This window comes from Nelumbo nucifera, chromosome 8 (assembly GCF_055504915.1).
Source record: "Nelumbo nucifera cultivar China Antique chromosome 8, China Antique-T2T, whole genome shotgun sequence".
Lineage (NCBI taxonomy): Eukaryota > Viridiplantae > Streptophyta > Magnoliopsida > Proteales > Nelumbonaceae > Nelumbo > Nelumbo nucifera.
The window spans coordinates 28,615,324-28,633,075 of record NC_142656.1 but is presented as its reverse complement, the minus strand read 5'-3'; the positions used below and the strand labels follow the sequence as shown (position 1 = coordinate 28,633,075).

Sequence of the window (17,752 nt, the reverse complement as noted above, 5' to 3'; positions counted from 1 at the left end):
TATTTATCCATGTTCTTTTTGTTGAAATTTACTAGGATAAATGAAACACCCCAAATCTAAGAGAAATAAAGATACCTTAAACATAAGATAAATGTGACAAATAAGAATTATTTGTGACATAGGATTTAATAAAGATACCTTAAGCATAGGATTCAATGAGATAGAATAGGAGTTTAAAACCTTAAATAAGGTATTTATGAGAGGGAATAGAATGAATTGAATATTAGTGTTTAAATTACCATTTCTGACCTTACCATAAGAGAAGGAATAATGTTCAAAGAGAGGTATTTTAGTTATAAAAAAAATGTCTAGAAGCTATGTAGAGCTATTAGAATAGTATAATTTTATTATTTAATAATGATATCGTGGGTTAATCCATTTGATTTAAAAGATTTGACACATTATGACATGTTCAAAGAGAGGTAATAATGCATGCTACCAATACGAACTGAAAAACAAATTTATGAGCAACCCTTTGAGATCTAACATCGAAGTACTTACTAAACCAACGCTTGCTTCTCCATAGAACTAAAATTTAAAAGTACTAGTTCTCCTGTTTTGGAAAGTTGTTGGTCCTCTTATTCGAGATCATTTTAATGAAGTTGCTTTTTTAGCTAAAGTTTCAGCTAGGGTTCCCATCCATCTGTTCCTTGGATCAGTAATCACATGGGCTTCACGAGCATTTCGTAGTGTCTCCAAAGATCACCAAAATCTAGTCATTGCGGAACTTGGTTCACTCAAGATAATCAATGGACTTGCATTTGCTTCAACAAATTATGCATACCCAAATTTATTGAGAGTACCATTGATTGGATTTGGATTAAGAGAAGGAATGACATTTTTTTTCTAAAAAGGCTTATTTAGAAGAACAATCCCCCTTCTTCTCACAACTCTTGGCTATAATGATATTTGCCATTCCTACTCTTAATCCAAATCCAATCAATGATATTTGTAACTTTAGAAACAGGGTTTGGGTTACCTGATGAGGCTGAGCTAATGGGATTATATCAAGATTAAAACTAGCAGTTTCTAAAATCTAGAAAGGCATTATGATCTGCATGGATAGCCAAACAGTGTTCTCAGCTCTTCAAAATGGTGGTTCTCTTTCCTGGCAGTTCCTCTCTCCGTTGAGTCTCAGAAGCTGTTACTTCAACTCCAGCCCATCTGTTTTACATAGAAAAGATAATACCCCAAACCAGTGTTTAGCCAATCTGCAAAGAACTTTTCTGTACCCTATGTATGACAAATATAAGAAGTGAGATTACTTCATGAAATAAGGGTACGGGACTGGGCATTGTAAACCCTCACTCTTTTTCAAGATACTTCGTCTGGGCTTCATCTCTGATTAGACCATTGCTACTACGGTACACCTCGTCCAGGACAACTAGTAGGAATAAGTGAGATTACTTAATTCTTCCTATCATCAAAAGTTACTCTCGTCTGCTTGTGAGACCTGGTTAATTTTATTAGCTTGTTAAAGTTTCTTGTTTGGAATTTGATTTTCACCATTCATTTCTTCTTTGTTTTCTCAACCATTCAATAATAGATGAAACCCCATTTGTCGCATTCGAAACAAATTCAGTCATGTTATTACTTCACCAAATTCAAATTCGATAGATCATGTTAAAGATCCATTGAATATCGAATGGAATTCAATCATCTTTGTAGAAAGATTAGAACCATTCAACTGAAGAATGAGGCGGGTGCAGAACCACAAAACCGGTATGTGATAAAGCAACATGGATTCTTTATCTAGTCACTAAGAAGAGAACAGGCCTCAACACAAAAGAAATAGAATTTCAGTCAATTATTTACTTATTTATTTTTATGGATGACCCTGGTGAGTATAGAAACTATATGCGCAGCAATACACAAATAAGATAAAGTTCAAATGCAGCAACTGGAACTTATCCAAAACTGAGAAATCAAGGCTCAGTGCCCTCACCCAATTAACACATAGTTGCGAAAGTCAAAGTATTGTAACCATCTCAACATTCTCAGTCCATGTCAACTCTCATGTCAAAGTGAAGTTATGTTGGCTTTACAAAAATCAGCTCCTGCTCCTCCTACTTCTGCTTTGACTCCTGCTCCTGCTCCTGCTCCTGCTCCTACATTGATCTTTGACACCATTTCTGCACACCAGTATGACCACAAATAATTAGTGTTAAAAGGTTTATTAAATATCAGTGCAATGCATTTGGTCCTACAAGAATATGCAAGTCTAAATGCTGAGAAAAACCATAATAATTAAAAAGACTAATTAGATCAAATTGTTGGAGCATCACACAATTAATACAAACTTGAAATCTTGGACAGATCCTACATAGGCTAAACTGTTAAAAACATATCTACAACCTATAACGTAGTAACTATTAAATTACCTATTCAACATCAAATTCAAGGATAAAAAAATCAAAATATAGAAACAAGCCAGGTAAGATATACCCCGCAGGTATGAACCCACTTGTTAACCAAGCTGTGCCTTTTAAAATAAGAAGTAAACTAAAAAAAGTTGTATAATTTAGAAAAAAATAAAGAAAAATCCATAATAATTTGTTTAGATGGGATGAAAGGACCATCTGCAAGAACAATTCCTAGATCAAATGATCAGTCATCTTACAAGTTGGGGACTTTGGACCAAAAAAATGTAGGTCCAACTCCACTGCCTGGAACCAATATGCTGTAGGTGGGTGGGGATTGCTGGAAGGTTTGGCTTAAAAATACGAATTTTACGTAATAAGCCAAAGTAATGTGAGATTTTACCCGTTAACATATTGTGATTCCTCATGTTCATGTTGATGCTGTGGTGACCTGCTACGACTATGACCATGAGATGGTGATGCACTGTGGCGCCTGGGTGAACGACCATGAGATGGTGATGCACTGTGGCGCCTGGGTGAACGCCCTCGTGGACTGTAATCCCTGCCAGAAGTTGAAGCAATCGTGGGTGATGAAACAATAATAAATAAAACACAGGCAATCTCCATATCTCTTAGGTGGATTTTGGTTGATGGTTGAAAGTACCTGTGGAGGGCGGAAAATTTGGCCCCACAGTCCTCACAGCAAAAATGTTTTTCTTTTTGAACTACACTAGTTTTCTATATCCTACTTATATTTTTCTATACAAGGTTTCACTTTTGGGGGAAAAACATATGCAGTATAGTAATTGTGTTTGTGTCGAAGGGTATGATGTTAATCTCAATGTCAGCAATATGAGCTTTACCTGTTAGCAGCATATGGTAATTCCTCACGTCCACCTTGAGGCTGTGGTGACCTGCTACGGCTGGGACCACGGGGTGGTGATGCAGTGCGGCGCCTGGGTGAATGCCCTCGTGGACTGTAACAAGGTGAAGCAATCATGGCTGAATCAATGATGAAATAATTATAAACAAAACAAAGGCAGCCAATCTCAATATCATTTAAGTAGCTTTGGTTGCCAACTGAGGGGTAGTTCAGTTAGTACAATAGCTGGTTTGTTCCAGCAGAGACATGGATTTGATTCTCACTACGCCGACTTTGGGGAGGGGGTTATTAGTGTGGCACTGCACCATTGAAACGACCCCTATGGGGGATTTAAGCATATCACCAAACACCAAAAAAAAGTGACTTGGGTTTGTGGTTGAAAAAATGTGGTAGCCATGAAACATGAAATTCTATATCCTACTTGCTTATGCCCCAGTTTGAGAGTGCTTATTGGAATAAGCACTTATTTGAGGCTGGGTCTACACCAACAAGAACTTATTGGTGTTTGATAAATAAGCCCCAATAAGTGTTTATCCATGGAAATAGGCCCATTTTGAATAAGCACCCAAGAAAGCACTTATTGCTTTCTGACCCACTTGGCCCACCGCATAATTTTTAAAATACCTCTACTACCCTAGTTTGAAAGAAGCACTTTTCACCAAACACTGGTAAGTGCTTCTCTGAATAAACAATTATTTTTACAATAAGCACTCCCAAACAAGGTCTATATTCTTCTAAGCCATGCAACCAGCAAGAGGGTGTCTATATAAGGTTCACTTTTGGAAAAAGAAAAACATATGTATAATAATTATGTTTGTGCCAAATGGGGATGTAAATCTCAATGTGAGCAGTGTGAGCCTTACCCATTAACATATGGCAATTCCTCACGTCTACGTTGTGGCTGTGGTGACCTGCTACGACTGCGGCCACGAGGTGGTGATGCATTGCGGCGCCTGGGTGAATGGCCTCGTGGACTGTAACTCCTGTCAGACATTGAAGCGGCCATGGATTATAAAATGATAATAAATAAAACACAGCCAATCTCTGTAGCTCTTAGGTGGTTTTTGGTTGGTGGTTGAAAAAACCTGTGGTGGGGCTGAAAATTTGGGTCCCACGGTTCTCAAAACAAAAAGTGATTCTTTTGAACTATTCAAATTTTCTATATCCTACTTGCATATATTTTTCTGAATCATACACATGTATAATAGTTGTGTGTGTGCCAAACAGGGATGTAGATCTCAATCATTGTCATTGATCTTTGATCAAACAGACATGTTTGCATGAGTTTATTTCGGCATTATCATAAAATATATGCAAAAAAAATTCTTGCTAATACCATAAAGCAAGGGAGATGCGCAATCATCCAGTGTATGAGATATACACTGCATCACACATGATGCTATGCTTGAATCAGCAAAATACTTTCCTGGAACCATGAGGTGTATAGTTCCAGAACATAAATATTTGTCAAACAACAGCAAGTTGTGGTTTCATGTTCCCAAAAATGGACACAAAATCAACCACCGACCCACTTTAAATTTTGAAATAACCATCACAAAACCAACCACCACCCATGGTCCCATCTTACCAAACAAAGCCTAAGATGAAAAAGTGCCACAAAAAAAAATAAAAGACATTCATAGATTAAATTGTGAAAAAAGTCTCCATGGTCTCACCTTCTACCATAGCTTGGACTCCTCCGGTATCTAGGACTACGGCTGCGGCGCCTCCCGGGACCAACACGTAGACGACACTCTCGAGCAAAATGACCAGGCTCACCACATTCATAGCACTTCATGTCATAACCTCCAGAACGTCCACGATCACCACCACGGCCACCACCACCACGGCCTCTAGAGTTATGAGAGAGCTCCACTCTCCACCCATTTTTACCTATTCCAGAAGAGAGAGAGAGAGAGAGAGAGAGAGAGAGAGAGAGAGAGAATAAAATCAAATCAAAATGCAACTAAACTACAATAAATTAGTACTCAAACAAAATTATGAAGGTATAGTTCTGTTTCATTTAGAAAAGCAAGTTCAGCCTTTCCTTTTTTTTGTCTTGGGATGCACATACCATCCAATTCATGAATTGCATCTTGTGCATCTCTTCGATCTTCAAAATCAATAAATGCATAACCCGGTGGTTTTCTTGCAACCCACACACTGCATCATAAGTATTTGGCATGTCAAATAATTAAGCATCAAAAGTTCAAAGTAGAAATACATTGTACCTAATTAGAATAAAGAACAATGACTAAATCAAATTAAGGGAAATTGGTCAATAATTATCTCAAGCATTGGCAGTAAACAAATCATGCAACCAGAATAATGTCAGCCAACCAACTCTAGTTACAGTTAAATAATACAATATATAAATATATACAAAGTTCCTCAAGACTGCTTTTAACAGTAAATTTTTACAGTGAAGCCATGAAGGGTGAATCCCATGGAGGTGGACAAAATCAGATGGACCAAAGAAAATTCTGGTATTTTTACAAATAGTAGTCGATCAAGACTACAATCAGTCTTGAATCCGAAAGTAAAAGAAAGATTTCAGATGGAGAAAAGAAGAAGAAAAGAGGGAGAAAGCAGAAGCACACAAAGGGTTTTAGAAAAGGAGAGAGAGGGTCAAATAGAATCAATCTGCCGACCCACTCTTAATATTTATATGTTTACTAATTGTAAAAAAAGGCTGAATTGCCCTTAATGCTTACATGGCAAATAAACTAATAATAAAGCTAAAATAACAAGCTGTAACAACAAAACTGAAATAACTACCAACTAACATTGACATAACTAACAAAGAATACATGTTGTGCTGCCATACGAACACAGTGGGGACCACAGCCGTGGGGTCCACATCAGTGTTCTCTACACTCCCCCTCAAGTTGGGAATAGATATTTGTCATTCCCAACTTGCATAGGTTTGCCTCTAACTTCTTCCTTGGAACAGCCTTGGTGAGAAGATCTGTGAGCAGCATGCTGGAGGTGATATACGAGAGACACTTCTTGAGATGAAACCCTTTCTCTGACAAAATGTCGATCAAGTTCGATATGCTTAGTTCTATCATGTTGTACCGAATTGTGAGCATATAGCTCAAATACAGCATTAAGGGCTTCTCATAATCAATACCCAACTCTTCAAGTAATGACTTCAGCCATATGATTTCAGCCACACCATTAGCCATCGATTTATATTCAGCTTCAGCACTAGAGCGAGAAACAACACTTTGTTTCTTACTCCTCCAAGAGACAAGGTTACCTCCTACAAAGGCACAATATCCAGAGGTAGACCTCCTGTCATCAGCACTCCCTGCCCAATCAGCATTTGTATAGACTTCTGTCTTCATGTGATCATTATTCTTGAATAATATACCTCTACCTGGACATCTCTTCAAGTATGCTAATATTCTCTCAACTGCAAGGAGGTGAGTAGTTCTAAGAGAACTAGCTAATATTCTTCATGTATTGACTGACAACGCTGACTACATAACTGATGTCTGGTCGTGTGAGACAAAGATATAGGAGTTTTCCAACCAGCCGTTGGAACATAGCTTTGTCTTCAAGAGGCTCTCCACCCTCTACACTGATCTTGTAATTCTGTTCAATGGGTGTATCTGCAGGCTTAACACCCAACTTTCCAGTTTCTGCTAACAGATCTAGAACAAACTTCCTTTGAGAAATAAAGATCCCGTGTTTAGATCTAGCAACCTCAATACCCAAGAAGTATCTTAGCTCACCCAGATCTTTCACCTCAAACTCTTGATGAAGGAGTTATTTGAGGGACTCAATCTCACTATTATCATTCCTTGTCACCACAATATCATCCACATATATAGCAAGCAAGGTCAAAGAAGAGTCCACTCTTTTAATGAACAATGTATGGTCTGACTGGGCCTGTACATAGACGAATTTTTCAAGGGCTTGTCTGAATCTATCAAACCAAGCTCTGGGGGATTGCTTTAGTCCATACAAGGCTTTATTCCTGACACCTCTAACAACCCTCTCCATTACATCCCTCATCACTCAATGGAATGGGTAAAGGAACTTCAAATGAGTTAACCCCACTCTCACAAACCCCATTCTCACTACTCTCCCCCTGAGGAGAAACCCTAGGGTAATAGGGTATCTCTTCAAAGAAAGTAACATCCATCGAGACAAATCTCCTCCCGGAAGTAGGTTCATACCAGCAATAACCCTTTTGAGTTTGTGCATAACCGAGAAAAATGCATTTGGAGGCCTTAAGGTCAAATTTGGAACGATGAGGTCCAAGAATCTGAACAAAGCAGGTGCAACCAAAGGTTTTAAGGGGAACAGTAAATAATTCTGCATCTGCGTATAGAAGGGTAAACGGAGGCTTAATGTCAAGAACCCGTGAAGGAACTCAATTAATGAGATACACTGCTGTGAGAATAGCATCGCCCCAGAAACGGATAGGCACATTGGAGGTAAACATAATGCTTCTAGCCACCTCCAAAATGTGCCTATTCTTCCTCTCAACAACCCCATTCTGCTGCGGTGTATAAGGACAAGTACTATGGTGAATAATCCCATGATCAAGTAGATAAGAGGCCAGTGGCTTGGTAAAGTATTCTCTCGCATTCTCAGATCTGAGGATTTTGATTTTGACCCCGAACTGGGTTAAAATCATCTGATGAAAGGTCTGGGTCAGAGCAGGAACCTCATCTCGATGATGAAAGGTCTGGGTCATAGCAGGAACCTCATCTCGAGAACGCATAAGGTGAACCTAAGAAAAACGGGTATAGTCACCAACAAACAACAAGAAATATCTGTACCCCCCCATAGAAGGGATGTGATACGGGCCCCAAACATCGGTGTGCACAACATCAAAAGAATTACTACTTTTATTACTCAAGGAATAAGATGTTCTACAATGCTTTGCAAGCTCACAACTCTCACATCTCAAATTTGACATTTGAACAAACTCAAACAAATTAGGAAACAGACTTTTCAAAGACCGAAATGATAAATGACCTAACCGATTATGCCAAAGCATAACCGGACTAACAGACTGAGAAACAAAAGACTTCTTATCTTCATGATCTTTCCAATGAGAACTCTCTCCAAGCAGATAGATCTCATTCGTCTCACGGCCAGTCCCAATCACCTTCCTTGTCTCCAAGTCCTAAAAAACACATCGGTTAGGGAAGAAGGTTACTGAATAGTTTTGATGTTTTGTAATACTACTAACTGAAAGCAAGTTAGTATCAAGCTTAGGAACATGCAAAACTAAGGATAAGGAAATGGTAATAGACAACTTGATGTCTCCCTTGTCAGAAATGGGAACAAAGGAACCATCAGCAATGGACACTTTATCTCTACCAGAAGATAAGTGATAGGTAGTGAACAATGATGGCAAGCTAGTCATATGGTCAAATGCACCTGAGTCTATTACCCAACAATCTTCAGTGTTACCTGGAGCTGAAGCATGGTAAGCTGAGGTCCGAGTACCTGAATGAGCAAAAGCTGATGTGGAAGGAGCTGATGATGACTGAGATGACTGAGCTGAATTCCCAACCTCCTTTTCCAACTTTGTTAGGACAGCCCGAACAGTAGCTAAGGTGTCTAGAGGCATGCCTTTTGTGCCCGATGAGGGTGCAGAATCGGTATTAACAGCCACATGAGCATTACCCCTTTTGTTCCTCAGTTTTACTAGGACTAGATGAGGGTGCAACTTCCAACATGTGTCTTTAGTATGCTTAGGTTTCTTGCAATGTTCACACACTAGATCCCGCTTATCTTCCTTCTTCATATCCCTTTCTGTATCACCCCCAGACTTAGGCTTAACTACTGCCAAGGCTGGTGGAAAGGGCCAATGTTGCATCATAACCTTTTTCCTAGTCTCTTCACTATGCACCAATGAGTAGGCTTGAGATAAGGTCACACTATCCCTTGTTAGTATTTGTTGTCTCACGATATCATAATCAGAATTCAGACCAGCTAGGAATTCAAAAACCCTATTAGTCTCAACTTGCTTTCTATGAGTCTATGCATCCTTCATGCCACAGAGATTTCAAAGTAGAGAAGTAAACGAAGACTGGTTTCTCTCCTTGCTTGAGGTTATTAACCTCACACTTCAATTCATAGGCCCTAGCAACATTAAGGGGTTGGGAGTAGGTCTCTTTCATGACATCCCAGATCTCCTTGGTTGTTTTTTCCCACAAATAGTTTCGGCTGATATGTGGCTGCATAGAGTTGCACGGCCATGTCATAACCAAGTAGTTCTCCTGAATCCACTTGGTATACATTTGGTCCTCCATGGATGGTTCTTTCACATCTCCCAATAGGTAGCTAAGTTTTCCTCTACCCCCAATAGCCATCATGGCCGATAGAGCCCATTCTAAGTAGTTGGATCCATCAAACCTCACAGTTGTAATCTGAAATGCAGTCTCAGACATATTACCAGAATTGCTAGTCACAAAAACACCTTCCCCCTGATTCTTGAACTCCATTCTTGGCTAAGAATTAGCAATCAAAGGCTTTTAAAGCTAATGTAATAGAAAACAGCACTTAAACAACTGATAACAGCCAGCCTAGGCCTTCCACAAACAAGGGGAAAACAGAATTCTGTATGAACTCAGTTCAGATCTGATCTGAAACCAATTGACAGTTCTGACTGTAAGAGGTTCTCACCCCCAAAAACAGGTTTTGAAGCTGAAACAAGTCTAGAACTCACTTTGAAAACAGCCAGCCTAGGTCTTCCACAAACAAGGGGAAAACAGAATTCTGTATGAACTCAGTTCAGATCTGATCTGAAACCAATCGACAGTTCTGACTGTAAGCAGTCCAATTCTTGATAAAGGTTCTCACCCCCAAATCTGGAATGCTGAAACAAATTTAGGAATTACCCAAAAGGTGATAAAGATCAGGTTTGATCGTAGGGTTAAGGAAAACTTGGAGAAATCTTTGTGAGAACAAAAACAATTCTCAGTCGCACCTTCCAAATAGGTCCACAATCAAGTCTGGTCGTAGGGTTAAGAACAAACCCTAGAAAAAAACCAAAGAACTCTGATCGCCTCTAAGAAAATAAGGGAAAGCTCAACTGCTCCTTCTAGATAAGTCCAACCTATCTTTGACTGATGACAGTCTCAAGAAAAGATAAAAACTTACCCAGAAAACTCTGATCGCTTCCTTCAATCTTGGCCTGAACCCTAATATTGATCCCTTTAACCTTCTCTGATTCTTCCTAATTACCAAAACACTCTCCAAGCCTCTACAAGCCTTTGGATAGCTGCTAAACCCTTATGGTAACCTCCAAGAATCAGCCAATGAACAATTCTTTCTAAGCTTCCAGCCCTAGGCAATTCTCATGTGGTCAGCTAGATTAGACACACATGAGGAACCCGAAAGTAAAAGAAGAAAAGAGGGAGAAAGCAGAAGCACACGAAGGGTTTTAGAAAAGGAGAGAGAGGGTCGAATAGAATCAATCTGCCGACCCACTCTTAATATTTATATGTTTACTAATTGTAAAAAAAGGCTGAATTGCCCTTAATGCTTACATGGCAAATAAACTAATAATAAAGCTGAAATAACAAGTTGTAACAACAAAACTGAAATAACTACCAACTAACACTGACATAACTAGCAAATAATGCATGATGTGCTTCCATACGAACACAGTGGGGACCACAGCCGTGGGGTCCACATCAGTGTTCTCTACAAAGGTAATGTTGACTTCCTTACTTTCAATTGATGCTCCTAACCCTCCTTGGATCTGGTTTTGGAAAACTTCAACTCTGCTAAAAGTTCAATTCATTTGGGTTGCTATAAAAGAAAAAAAATTCCCAAAATAGATGTTCTGAGAGAAAAAGGGCATGATCCTAGTGAACCACTACTGTTTATGTGGGGAGGACGTGGAAACTGTCAATCGCATGCTAATCCTTTGCAGTTTTTCTCACAGAATATGGGCCAGTGTTTTAAAAGGCGTGGGAGGCGTACGCCTGGAGGCACACCTCCAGGCGAGGCGCTCCCAAAACGCCCTGAGGCGTATGCCAGAGGCGCTGATACCTCTGAGGCGTACGCCTCTTGCGCCTCATGCACACCTGATATGAAAATACAGGAAAAAAAAAAGAAAAAAGAAAAAAAAGGAAAGGAAAGGAAAGGAAAAGAAAGGGAAAGAAAAGGAAAAGAAAGAGAAGAAAAAAAGAGAAAAGGAAAGAAAAGAAAAGCAAAGGAAAGGGAAGGGAAGAAAAGATAAGGGGAAAGAAAATGGTTTGCCCCTACCCCTTCGGCTGGGGAGCGAACCCCTTTTCAATGCAGCCCAATTTGGTTTTTTGAGTTAGGGGGATCTTGCTCCACTTCGGTGACCTTCGCTTCAACAAGACCCCCCCTTTAAACTACTGTTATGCATCTTTATTCTTCTTAATATAAATTTTTTTATTAAAAATAAAGAAAAAATGAGATCCCCCTTCCTCTTCATCCTCCTCCTAACCCCCCCTCCTCTTAAGAAGGCTTACGCCTCCTTGTGTTCGGGAGGCTTACGCCTCTTGCATTCTGAATTACGCCTCACACCTCTAGGTAGTGGAACGCCTCGCATCACGCCTCCGTGTTTTAAAACATTGATTTGGGCTCATGTTTTAAAGTTGCTTGATCTGAACTAGGTCACCCCTCCAGATTTGGCGTCCCTTACAGCTTAATGGAGAAGTCAGGCCTTTTCCAAAAGGGGCAAGGTATTGTGGAAAGCTTTTCCTTGGGTGGTCTGTTGGTGCTTATGGAGAGAGAGAGAGAGAGAGAGAGAGAAACAGACGTATTTTTGAAGACAAGGCCAATCCCCTTGAGAAAGTGTGTGCAGCTGTGGAGAAAACTTTGGTGAAATGGACCTCCATTAATAGTCTTCTAAAGAGTTGTAAATTTAAGCTTTTTGTAGAATAATGGAAATCTTTATCCCACTCTCAACAAAACAATAATGTTAAGCTGATAAAAAAAACAATGGAAATCGTTAATTTAGGACGAGAATTTTGAGTTGTAAGTTGTAGCCTTTTGTTTTCTCTCTTTAGAATAATATTATTCACCATTTGTCAAAAGAAAACAATAAATTTTATTAGTTATAAATAGCCATTATATACATGATTTACATACACTCTTTGTAAGCCATAACTCATAACCAAGCTGCCATGCTCCTTTGATTATACAGTTCATTTTGCTTTTACAACCTAGCCCAAAAAAATACACCTGATCCCTAATTGCTCCCTGTTTGGCTAATGCATCGGTTACGCAAATAGACGACCTTTGCACCCATTGGATTTTCACTTCAACATTCTTTGTCATCCGTTTAACATTTTGTTCCTCAAGTGCACCAAAAGGCATTGACGAAGGACTAAAACATTTCTTTACTGATTTGACTTGAACTATGGCTTAAAATTAATCACTGACAAATAGAACCCGAATGTGATAGAAGGGTAAAAGAAGAAGAGAGACCTTGTGCATGGTTATTCTTTACCGAACCAGCAAAAAAAAATGTGAATTTGAGGTAAAGAGAAGAATAATAGAACATGCTTTGATAATTACTACTACAGTACTACTAATCACATACATGGAATATTACTTAGTCCGGGATAGTCAGGACCAACATTGTCTAATGACCCTTCATCAGAATCATGAGTTAGGGGGTAAATGACTTCTATGAACCAAATGCATCAAGAAAAAAGGAATCAGCACTTTCACAATCTTAGAAGTACCAAATCTAACGATAGCAAAAGAAACACGCCAATTTGTTCATTTTGCTAAAGACAACTACAAGGATATTTGTGGGGAATATATAATAACCCCTTAATGTTTACCATATATTTTTTTGATAAATAACATAATACTAATATAATAAGTAAGAAGGCACAAGACACCCCTTATTCTGATGATTTCATGGCCTTTTACTTTGTCACGTATACATCATGTATTCACTGTTCACTGCATTGACTCATGCAGATGAAATGGCAAAGCTGTTGCAATCCTTATAAAAACTTTTCAAGGCCAAAAATCAGATAGCATGCTCTACCTTCAGGGATGATCTTGAACAGGGCAGGGTCAGGCACAGGTCGAATTTTTACTGGGTAGTAACAGCATTTTGGTCTACCAGGGCCCAGTTGGCCCACACCCCGGACCTGATAGTATATCCCTAGGCCCAGACCGGGCATCCAGGCCTACCACTATAAGATAAAAAATTATATTTAAAAAATAACCCAAGTTTATATTTAGAGTTACAGAAAATATACATAAAATTTATTATGCATATTTTAATAAGTTAATCATCATCATCTAAGATTTGTCCCAACTATATCAGGTCAGCTACATGAATCATGTTTTACCATTCTGTTTGTTAAGTGTCAGATTTTAATATATTGTTATAAATATGAATATATATATATATATATATATATATATATATTGCATAGATGTATCTTATAAATATTATATGTAATATATATCATATTCAGTGATTTAAAAGCACGCCTGTCTAGGCACACAGTGCACACCATTTTCAAATTGTGCACACCTGGTGTGCCCACTTGGTGCACCTTGCACCTCAGCCTAGGCGTGCACCTTTTTTATTTTTTGCACTTTTTGGTGTTTTTTAAGAATGGTGCCTAAGCCTGTCAAATGATACCTGAAAATCCAAGGCCCAATCAGACATCAAATCCAATTATCTCAGATTTGGATGATGTATTTATATAATCACATCGAGTTTGGATTTTGAAATATGCATCTGATTAATAAATCGGATCGGATTCGGATTTGAATCCATCCAAGTCCGATTATATTATAATACTTATTGATTTTAATATATAAATTCTATATGTTTATATTAATTATAAAAAATATATTTTATATATTATATATGAATTTATATATAATGAATTCAGTATGTATATAAAAGTTGAAAAGTAATTAACGTTTTAATTTGTTTTATTTTTAAAGATTAAAGCATAACCGGATTAAATCCAAATCCGATCTGAGTCCACTTGGATTCGAATTTAAATCCAAGGTCTTCAAATCTGATCAGATTCGGATGTGTAAGGTTTTAATAATCGGATCATATTCGGATTTCACTGAATCCAATTCAATTACAGTCCTAATGGTGATTGGGTAGGGGCAGAGCCCCAAGACCCTTGGCCAAGCCCCTTGAGGCAAGCCCAAACAAGTCCATGCTAGGGTCTTAAAATTCTTAATCCCTAAAAAAATGACCCCTATTTGCTAATGTTGTTCATTCATTCATCCTAATAAAAGATATTTTTAATTGGGTGGGCTTACCTCAAGGGGCTTGGTACAAAGGTGGCTTGTAGAATTAGGAATTTAAGATGAAGCATCACATTAACTATTTGAAATAATGCAATTAAGAAAGAATTCAAAGCTTGGCATGCTTGAATATAATTTGTATGCTATTTTTTATTTTATTTTTGCATTTTTCATATTGAATATGCTTTATATGTTACATATTTATGTATTTAAATTTGAGCTAATAGGCTTTTTTAAAACATTTAATTTAAAATTAAAGTTTGAATTTTTTTATCAATAACCAGAATTTTCATTAAAAATGAGCAAGATACAAGAGAACATCCAGGAGAGAAATAAACTCTCTTAACTCTCTCCAAGATGACAATAGAGGACAGCAATTACAGAACAGCCCAGAAAAGTTGATACCTTCCCACCCCTTGCTTTGCCAAGACATCAGCAAAAGCATTTGCACTCCTTTTAAAATTTAACCCACTGCAACTTGATCTCTATATCCTGAGCTAAAAATTTAAACTTCCTCTTTTCATTAGCAAATTTCCACCAGCCAGTCTCATCTTTCTGCAGCCAGCTAACTACCAGCTTTGGATCCCCTTCTATGATCAACTTTCTTATATTCAGCTCATTTGCTTTTTGGATTCCTTCCATCACAGCCAGGATTTCTGCCCTCAAGGAGTCTCCTGCACCTATTGGTCCCGAGTAAAGGGCAATAACACCTCCAATACCTGAAGGGCCCAGATTCCCCTCACTGCTACCATCGAAATTCAGTTTCTTATATTCAGCTCCTTTGCTTTTTGGATCCCTTCCATCACAGCCAGGATTTCTGCCCTCAAGGAGTCTCCTGCACCTATTGGTCCCGAGTAAAGGGCAATAATACCTCCCTCCTAATTCCAAAAAACACCTCCAATACCTGAAGGGCCCGGAATCCCCTCACTGCTACCATCATTAATTCAGTTTAAAAAACCCACTAGGAGGTGGTACCCAAACCGGCCTAATAACAGCTCTTGGAAGAGAAGAATCAGCCACATCCTTCCACTTTCTAAGCAAGTCATTTGTGGGAATGTCATCAAAGCTTCTCAAGGATTTAACCCAATGGATAACTATGATAGTGATGGCTTCAATGTACATCCATTTCTGCCCTCAATGTACATCTTACTATCCCAATTTCCAATGCAATAATTCAAGTAAAAATGTTAAGACTCAAAACGCCATGCTACTAAACATTACCTAAGTCAACCCTTAAGAAACTAATTTGAGTTCCTGTATTATCAAGCAACAAGGGAAGAGAAACATCTAAATAACCGCGAGGAAATATTATTATTGTTTGTTGAAATAAAATAAATCCTGAATTATATGAGCTTTTTCCATAGATATTATCATAGCACTTATCAGAAAAAGGGAATATTTCCCGTCTAGTTTTTGGCCCACAGAAAAGCTAGACTAGATGCCTATAAAATGCTTCAAATTCATCTTACCTCCGTAAAACTCCAAATACACGAAACTCATCTTCAAGTTCTCGTTCAGTCACACGCAGATCCAAATTCCCCACGTAAACACGAGTCATTTTTTACAAGAGACACCTATAGAACAGAAGCACACAATGGTAAACAAGACATCTTAAATTCAGATAAAAGAAAATGCAGAGAAGAATCCTATGGCTTCAGATCATTATATCAGGCCAAAATTGGGCATGACCAAAAGTATCCAAGCAAAACGGCATTCAGAGACTCCATCTCCATGAAATGGATGTACATTGCAGACACAGATCATACGTTGTCATTTTCATAAAAGAGAAAGAAATAACACAAACAAGCTAAGCAGCTTAATGAATCACAGTTCCACATACTATTTCAACAAGGATGGGAATCTACCAATTTGAGCTCCCCTATTTTTGATGGAATGAGACACCTCTCTTAATTATGAAAAATGCAAAAATGAAGTTTCTTGGTAATGCCAAAGAAGGAGAAAACAACTTTCAACCTTTCCTATATTGATCCTTTTAGCTCTACATTATCCAAAGATAAGGAGGTCCCCGTGACCAAAACATTGGGGGTTTGGGTGGGGGTCAATGGGAAGAATTTTCCAAAAAGAATGTGCACATGCATAATTAATTTTTCTGAATACTTATCCTGCACTGATCCAAATCCCAGCCCCCTTCCACAAGAGAAAAACACCACTAATTAATCAAATCTAAGTGCACCAACAGCCAAGCAAAACCCCTTAGAAGCAGTAAACCAAGAATACTAAGAAAGAAATACCTCAGGAAAATTCTTCAGACTATGCATGATATGCCACTGTATAATGTTACTACATAAAGAAGATATAAATAAAACCCAGCAAATAGGAATTCGGATTTGGTCCTCACAAAACCGTCCTCGCAGCCCCTTGCAGCTGTGTATTGGGAATATCTCCGTACTTTTATGTTTTTATTCATGGGGAGATACACAGCGGTAAGGCGCTGTGACTACGAGGACGGTGTGAGGACCAAATCCGAATTCAGCCCATACCTAGCCAATATTTAACATAAAATTCAGTACAATGCATCAAAACGTGTCAATGAATGCCTCTCCACCCTTCATAGATCCTCAATGGTGGAAGATAAAAAAAAAAAAGAAATTTCATTTTGTTCTCAATACGGCTGCAATGCGCACCCAATCGAGGTGTATCGAACGATGCGGTAATTATATAGCTCATTCTCGTCAGAACAAACAGATCTAGAAAGGAAAGAGATTTACTCTTGCGGGTTAAAACGAAAAGAGGAACCGGAGTTCTTCTATTCCTCACCATACATTTTCAATAGCTTTAACCTAAAATCTAAAGTACCAGGTTATATATAGAAACACATGCAGATTCGAATGGAGTTCCAAGAAGACGTTCCAGTTCCACCAAAACAGTAAAAAAAAAGGTGCAGGTTTCACAGAAGAAGATTCAAAGGATCCTTATCCAGAAATTCACGTGATGCTGTGTGTTTGAGAGAGAGAGAGAGAGAGAGATTCACCTAATATATCGTGTCGAAGCAAGTAAGCAAGAGTAAAGCAGAGAAAGTAGGGGATAAACGAACTTGCCTGCGGTAGTCTCGTCTACGACGTCTAGTCTCTTTGAGCTGCGATGTGAACCGACGACGACGCCGCTGTGCTTACCCCTTTAATTGAAGATGCAACTTGGGCCGGGTTTGTCCGAACGTTGAAATGAAAGGTCGTGCCCTAGGGTTAGGGTTAAGAAATTTGAATTTTGAAACTTATTAATTCGGGTCGTGTCAGGCTAA

The 17,752-nt window shown here is 38.5% G+C and overlaps 1 protein-coding gene across 2 annotated transcripts; it reads right to left on the bottom strand.

Moving 5' to 3' along the window:
* Positions 1 to 1,797: 1,797 nt before the first annotated feature.
* Positions 1,798 to 17,719, bottom strand: LOC104605337 (uncharacterized). 2 transcript variants are annotated; one of them, XM_088892682.1, is made up of 8 exons: positions 17,553 to 17,719; positions 15,963 to 16,067; positions 5,318 to 5,406; positions 4,920 to 5,136; positions 4,107 to 4,226; positions 3,224 to 3,337; positions 2,764 to 2,922; positions 1,798 to 2,132 (listed from the first exon to the last, which is right to left on the bottom strand). In XM_088892682.1, the coding sequence occupies exons 2-8, from the start codon at positions 16,049 to 16,051 to the stop codon at positions 2,051 to 2,053; spliced, it is 870 nt and encodes a 289-aa protein (XP_088748808.1). In that variant the 5' UTR covers positions 16,052 to 16,067; positions 17,553 to 17,719; the 3' UTR covers positions 1,798 to 2,050. The 2 variants fall into 2 exon arrangements, with proteins under 2 accessions (XP_088748808.1, XP_010268363.1); XM_010270061.3 differs by lacking the exon at positions 17,553 to 17,719 and adding an exon at positions 17,486 to 17,506.
* Between the last annotated feature and the right edge of the window lie 33 nt (positions 17,720 to 17,752).

Bases quoted from the DNA above. Each gene is read 5' to 3' on its own strand.
- LOC104605337 (XM_088892682.1), bottom strand. From the start codon at position 16,051: ATGACTCGTGTTTACGTGGGGAATTTGGATCTGCGTGTGACTGAACGA. The intron at 5,407-15,962 runs GTAAGATGAATT...CTTATGATGCAG, and splicing joins GTATTTGGAGTTTTACGGAG to TGTGTGGGTTGCAAGAAAAC. The intron at 4,227-4,919 runs GTGAGACCATGG...AATGTCTGACAG, and splicing joins AGTCCAAGCTATGGTAGAAG to GAGTTACAGTCCACGAGGCC.